Raw genomic sequence first — 6,128 nt, 5'->3', positions numbered from 1 at the left:
GGGTCAGAGAGCTGAGCTGCAGGGTACCCAGCCCAGCACCAGTGCCTGCCGGGGGGTTATGGCCTCACACGCTCTCGCTCTGCAGGCATCGACTGACTCTGGCTCTGAAGACATCAGGAAAGTGCTGATGCAGGGGTCTTTTGCATGGTGAAAGGAGGCTCAGGTCCCAGAATCTCTCCCAGTCCTGGAGCTTGTCTTGAGTCTGGGGCCAGGTCCTGCCAGCCTTGGGGAGGCAGGGAGTGGGAGAACGGGAGCCCAGGGCTGCCTCCTGCCAGCGAGGACACAGCGATGCTCGATGGGCACCATGCTTGGAGGAGCTGTGCTATGCTCCCAGCCGGGCATGGGGACCTATACGGCTCCATGGGACTGCCAGCCTGCTCCCATCCTGCTGCCAGATTCAAGTGCTTTGGCCACGGCTCCCTCGGCAAGCATGGTCCCACGGGCTGTGCCTGGTAGTGTAGGCTCAGCTGCACACACAAGCTTGTTTATTGTAGGGTCACACGCAGCTGGAGCACCCTGGCAGCAGCACAGCCCGTGTCGGAGCTGCCACCAAGACAGGCATTTGCACGGGGACCCTGCACATGTTCTGGGGTGGGGAGGGGGTATTTATTTCTTTGTTGGTCTGTTCAGCCTTGTAATAAAGCAGCCTGCTTCAGGCAGCGTCTCCTCACCTTTTCAGGGTGCACCTGGGTACGGCTGTGCCAGAGAGAGCTGGGCTGGGGAGGGGAGGGGATGCTGGCTGGGGACCCAGCCTGGGATGCCCACCAGGACCTGCTGCAGTGAGGGTGGCGTGGGCAGTGGGTGGCACCTCTGCCCAAGAGATAGAGCCAGGGGAACAGGGACAGCGGCTCACCACAGGCTGTGTAGCCTGAATGGCTTCGCCGTGGCAGTGATTACTGGGTCCCCCTGGTAACACCCTGGGGATGGCAGCCGTGGTGTCAGCAAAGTTTCTGCCTGCTGCTTCCTCCCAGTCCAGCTGGGCTCCCCATCAGCAGGAAGGTGACAGGGGTTCACTGCGGATACCCTGTACCCCAGCACTCCAGGAGCTTGGGCAAGTGGCAATGCATCCCCTGTGCTGCGGTCAGCCTGTGGCTGCGGTCAGCTCTGAGTCTCAGCGATGGCTCTGGGTGTCAGCCCCACGTCCCTTCTTAGGGCCTAGGGGAAGCTGAGCTGCTCCAACCAGAGTGAGTCCTGCCCCTGTTCCTGTGCCCCCGTATCAGCATCTCACCAAAATAACAGCTGATAGCAAAAGGTCCTGGGTGCTCCACACCCACCCTGTGCTGTCTGGCCCTGCCAAGGGAGACAGTGCTGGTGCCAGGTGTTGACAGGACCCCACCCCATCGCAGGGGATGAGCTGTGTTATTGCTCCACTTGCCTGGGGCCAGGGCCGGCTCCATCCCTTGGGATGAGGCACAATGCCCAAACTTCTGTTGGCAGCCCAACTCTCCCCGGGTAGGCAGCGGGGAAACTGAGGCACAGAGAAGTGTCTGAGGCCAAGGTCAGCTGTTCAGAGAAGACCCAGACGTTCTGGCTCCAGGCACAGATCCACACGCGGCTACACAAGGACGGGATGAAGGAGACACCAACTGGTTGCAAGCCCCCTCCCCGCTTCCCCCCCGAACCCCAGCAGGGTTCCCAGGTCCCCAGTACAGCCCAGCTGGGCACAGGATTGTGGGGACACAACCCCTTGCAGCGTGTGAAAGGCACAGTAGTTCCCCGAGCCTCCTTCTCATTTGGTGTAGGGGGACATCAGTGCCCCAGGGGTGATTTAGGGGCATCCCTCATCTGCCCATCTTCCCCACAGTGGGACTGGAAGCCTCCCAGCCCAAAGTGGGCAGGAGATGGGCGCTGGGGTGGGTTTGCCTTCCTGCCTCTCCTCGTGGGACAGCAGGGGTCCCTGCTTGGCACCCAGTGTTGGGGGTGGGTGCGCAGTCAAGGAGCCCCTGGGCGGGCGATGAACTCCAGGTTGATGGGCTTGTCAGCCACCAGGACGATGCGGGACACGGACTTCACCTCCACGCCACGGGGGTCCGGCCGCACCTCAAATGCCTGGATGATCTGTGGGGAGAGGGAGGATGGCAGCGCCTCAGGGACTCGCTGGGGCCCCCATCCCAGCTTGGGGCAAGTTGCCTGGGGTTGGAGGGGTCCTTACGCACCCTGGCAAGAGCCAGGTGCATCTCCAGCTCAGCGATGCGGCGGCCAACGCAGGCACGGACCCCGTAGCCAAAGGGGATGGAGCTGAAGGGATGGTGGGGGGAGCCATGGCCCCGGAGCCAGCGCTGGGGTAGGAACCGCTCGGGCTCGGGAAAGTAGGTCTCGTCATGGGACATCGCGTAGTGCGCCAGGACAAAGAGGGTCTGCGGAGCAAGCACGGTGGGGATTAATGACCCTCCATCCAGCCCCACTGAGCGCAGTGGTGGTCCACACAGCACAGCTACTACTCACATTCTTGGGGAAAAGGTAGTCCCCGATGACAATGTCCTTCTCATAGAACACCCTGGCATTGGTGGGCACCACAGGGTAGACCCTGGGATACAAGAAAAGTTTGTGGGTGAGCACGACCCATCTGGGCACTCCAGAGGAAGGGAGCCACTGGCAGGACAAGGGGGAGCATTTCCCACTGCTCAGCAGCTCTGCACCCCTTCCCAGAGAGGAGGTGGATGGATGCGGCCCCGAGGAACTGAAATCTAGCCCTGCACCCACCTGGCCCATGCTCCCATGTCTCCCACCACCCGATGCAAGGGGGAAAAGGAGCTGCCCTTCACCCTGGGAAAGGGGCTGTTGACAGGGACCCCGGGACAGGGCAAGGCTGGGTTGTACCTTAGCGTCTCCTTGATAACAGCCCGAAGCATTGGCATCTTGGGGATATCCTCAGCACCAGGAAAACGGTCTGAGGGAACGACAGCTTTCAGCTCCTGGTACAGGGCCTCCTGGATGCCCAGGTCCCGGGAGAGGTGGTACAGGGCCCACGACAGCGTGTTGGAGGTCTGGGGGACGAGAGCACAGAGAGGAATGAGGGAGATGGGGCTGGAACCCAAGCAGCTTTGTGCTGAGCGTGGCACAAGGACAGCACCAGACAGCCCCTGCTCCAGGACGCAGGGAAGCCAGGGGTGCAGGGCAGCAAGCACAGGGGAAACTGAGGCAGACAGGCCAGGGAGCAGAGTGGAGGACAGGGTCTGTACTGACCGATCCCTGAGGGTTTATCCTTTTTGGGGCATCAGCCTCTCAGCCAACTAGCCCAGAGCTCACAGGGACCGGGGAGCACGGCTGAACATGGCCCCGTGGCTCGTGCCCTGGTGTGGAGTTCAGCATGAATCCCCTGGTAGTGGCTGCCCAGCTCTCACCGTGTCCACACCAGCCAGCAGCAGCTCAGCCACGCTGCCGTAGACCTCATCCAGGCTGAGCCTGCCACTGGCCAGCAGGTAGCTCAGGTAGCCTGACACCTCCTTGCCTCGCTCCACCTGCCCCTCCAGCTCCTCCATCTTCCGGTCAATCAGGGTCTTGCCTGCAGGGACAGAGTTGGACCCAGCACTGATGGAGTGAGGGTGGCCAAAAGCACATGTGGTTGGGAACTGCTCCACTTTGGAGAGTCCTTAGAGGGTCCAATCCCACTGTGCCGGGTCCCCATCATCACTGCTCACCGAAGGCAAAGATGGTGTCCCAGCTGTTCAGGTAGCGGTCCCAGAAGGGCAGGAGCTTGCGGCTCCATCGGGGCAGGACGGTGGCGAAGACGGAGTTCTTGAACATGAGGTTGATGGAGTCAATGAAGTGCTGGGTCTCAGTGGGCACTTGCTGCTTCAGGCACCCGATGCGGGTCTCGAAGAGGATATAGGATATCCCTGTGCGGAAAAAGCCTCATCCAGACCCCTGCAGGAATGGGAAGAACAGGGCAGGGCAGGGGCAAGGGGGAGGACACCCCTACCTTCCAGGGCGAAGCGGTAGAGCAGGTTGGCCACGTCCCCCACCAGCACCCCTGAGGGGCTGCGGCTCCGCTCGTCCCGCAGCCGCACCATCAGGTCTGACACCACCTCCCCGATGGCGTCCGCATACAGCACTGCCTCTGAGGGCTTCAGCAGCCGCTTGTTGAGGACCTGGCGCAGGCGGTACCAACGCTCCCCTTCCCTGCACAGGGACGGGGCTCAGCACCGGGGGTGCAGCTGGGCAGGGGGCAGCAGCTTCCCAGTCCCTGAGTGCATCCTTCCCATGCCATGCTGGAACCACCCCGGGGGTCTTCCCACTCGCCTTGGCCATGCCCTTCTAGCTGGGGGGACACGCTGCTGCAGCAGGAGAGGGGGCAACGCAAAGTGCCACCTAGGCCCTAGACCCGAGGAAGGGACAGGAGCTGTCTGCTGCCCCGCAGAGCGCAGCCAGGGCAGGACTCACTCAGTGAAGGGTCCGTAGGGCAGGCGCCGTGTGTCCCGGTGCTCCTTCCACAGGGCCATGTCGCTGCGCATCGGGTACTTGCCCTCCTGCCGTAGCAGCTGCTCCAGCACCACCGGGCTCCCGATGTTGATGTTCTCATAATGACCAAAGGTCGACTTCCAGATGGGGCCATAAATGCGGCGGGACATCACCTGCAAAGCACCAGAGCACAGCATTGGGAATGGGACAGGGGCAGCACTGGGGCTAGATCAGTCCCTTCCTGCCCCAGTCCTGCCCTACATGTGTCCAGCATGCTCTGCATCCACCCCAGCGCCACCTCAATCCCAGCTGGGTCCAAGCACTCGCCTCTGACCCCCCGACGCTGGCACTATCCTTGAAGTGCTATGCAGATGGCTTGGGCTGGTGTCTCCAGGCACATGTCCTCTGCCAGCACTAAGCACACCAGGCACTGACCCGTCACAGGCTGCCACATCCCTCACCCACCCCAGAGAAACACAGAGAGCCTGGTGGGTCTTCTGGGGAAGCAAGACCAAGAGGCGACAGCAGGGACAGGGAAAACTGCCAAGCACAGGTCTTGTAGGTCCAAGTCTTGCTGCTTTCAGCATGATCCCAGCCATGCTCTGCTGGGACAATGCTGCCTATGTGGGTCCTTGAACCCACCACATGATAAGGATGGTTAATGATCAGCACTGGGAGGGCAGTGCCAGGCTAAGGCAGGATTGGGCTGCTCCCAGGGCAGGCTGTCACCCTTGGGGCATGGTCCTGGGGCCATAGGCTCAGAGGCCAGCCGGGGGACATCCGCTAGCATCAGCCCCACTCTGGACTCTGCTGGTCACAGCTCCCTCTTCTTTGGCAGCACCCAAGGGTGTCACGCTTGCCTCTCTGCCAGGAACCCCCAAGCGCATCCCTTGAGGGCAGCTGGGCACCCCTTTGCAAGTGGATCTCCACAGAGCCATGTCCAAGGGGAGCTTTCCATCCCACCCAGGGACCACTAGAGCCCCTGCGGAGCAGGAACAAGCCTGGGGGGCTGCAGGGGACCTAGTAGGTAAGCCCTGATCCCCATTACCCGCGGCTGCGGATATGCACGTGGTACAATCTCCCTTGGAGACTGACTGCATCGCAGCCTGCGCCCGGATTCAGCTGGATTCGTCACCACGAGGAGACGTTCCTCGTGCGCAGTGGCAGGAGGAGGGGGAAGGACAGCCACCCCTGTGTCGCAGGTGGTTTGCTGAGCGAACATGCTGTGTGGGGCCACGGGCAGCTGTGCCCACCGGTGTCTGTGGGCAGGCAGAACCTGGCACAACGCAGGCTTTGGAAAGAAGGGCTGAGAGTAGCTGGAGCTGCCAGGATCTTGGGAAAGGCACCTATGGAGCATGTGGGTGTCTATCTGCAAAGCCGGGCTGTGTTCAGAGCCTCAAGGGCAGGAAGGAGCAGCAGGGAGCTCCCACGCCCACTCTCCAAGATCCCGCTGCCCTGTGACAGCCCCTTCTCCAAACAGCAGTGCCCGATGCTCTACGGAGCCGCTGAAGGCCTGATCCTGCATGCTCCTCCCGGCGGTCAGAGCTCCAGGGTGCCGGAAGATGCCACCTGGCTCTCGGCCAGCCAAGCCCATCGGTTTCTTCATCCGACGTATGAGGAAGTATTGACAGAAGAAAACAAACACTTCTGCCTATCTCTCCCCTGACTGCCCAGGTACCATCTGACCAAACACCTGCTCCCAGAACCGTGGCCTCTCCATCTTGTGG

The 6,128-nt window shown here is 61.8% G+C and overlaps 2 protein-coding genes across 2 annotated transcripts in view; one reads left to right on the top strand and one right to left on the bottom strand.

Moving 5' to 3' along the window:
- Window positions 1-465: 465 nt before the first annotated feature.
- The window catches only part of CYP27A1 (cytochrome P450 family 27 subfamily A member 1), a 6,830-nt gene continuing 1,167 nt past the window's right edge, over window positions 466-6,128 (bottom strand). The window contains exons 2-9 of the mRNA XM_069861321.1: window positions 4,384-4,574; window positions 3,923-4,122; window positions 3,642-3,839; window positions 3,345-3,505; window positions 2,821-2,987; window positions 2,446-2,527; window positions 2,157-2,357; window positions 466-2,058 (exon numbers count right to left, since the gene is read on the bottom strand). Of these exons, the coding sequence (XP_069717422.1) occupies window positions 1,933-2,058; window positions 2,157-2,357; window positions 2,446-2,527; window positions 2,821-2,987; window positions 3,345-3,505; window positions 3,642-3,839; window positions 3,923-4,122; window positions 4,384-4,574 (1,326 nt within the window). The 3' untranslated portion in view covers window positions 466-1,932. The remainder of the gene's footprint in view (window positions 2,059-2,156; window positions 2,358-2,445; window positions 2,528-2,820; window positions 2,988-3,344; window positions 3,506-3,641; window positions 3,840-3,922; window positions 4,123-4,383; window positions 4,575-6,128) is intronic.
- Window positions 5,180-6,128, top strand: part of WNT6 (Wnt family member 6) — a 24,445-nt gene continuing 23,496 nt past the window's right edge. Inside the window, exon 1 of the mRNA XM_069861327.1 lies at window positions 5,180-6,022. Within this exon, the coding sequence (XP_069717428.1) occupies window positions 5,925-6,022 (98 nt within the window). The 5' untranslated portion in view covers window positions 5,180-5,924. The remainder of the gene's footprint in view (window positions 6,023-6,128) is intronic.

The sequence above is a fragment of the Phaenicophaeus curvirostris genome, chromosome 7 (assembly GCF_032191515.1).
Source record: "Phaenicophaeus curvirostris isolate KB17595 chromosome 7, BPBGC_Pcur_1.0, whole genome shotgun sequence".
NCBI lineage: Eukaryota > Metazoa > Chordata > Aves > Cuculiformes > Cuculidae > Phaenicophaeus > Phaenicophaeus curvirostris.
This window is presented reverse-complemented; position numbering and strand designations above follow the sequence as displayed.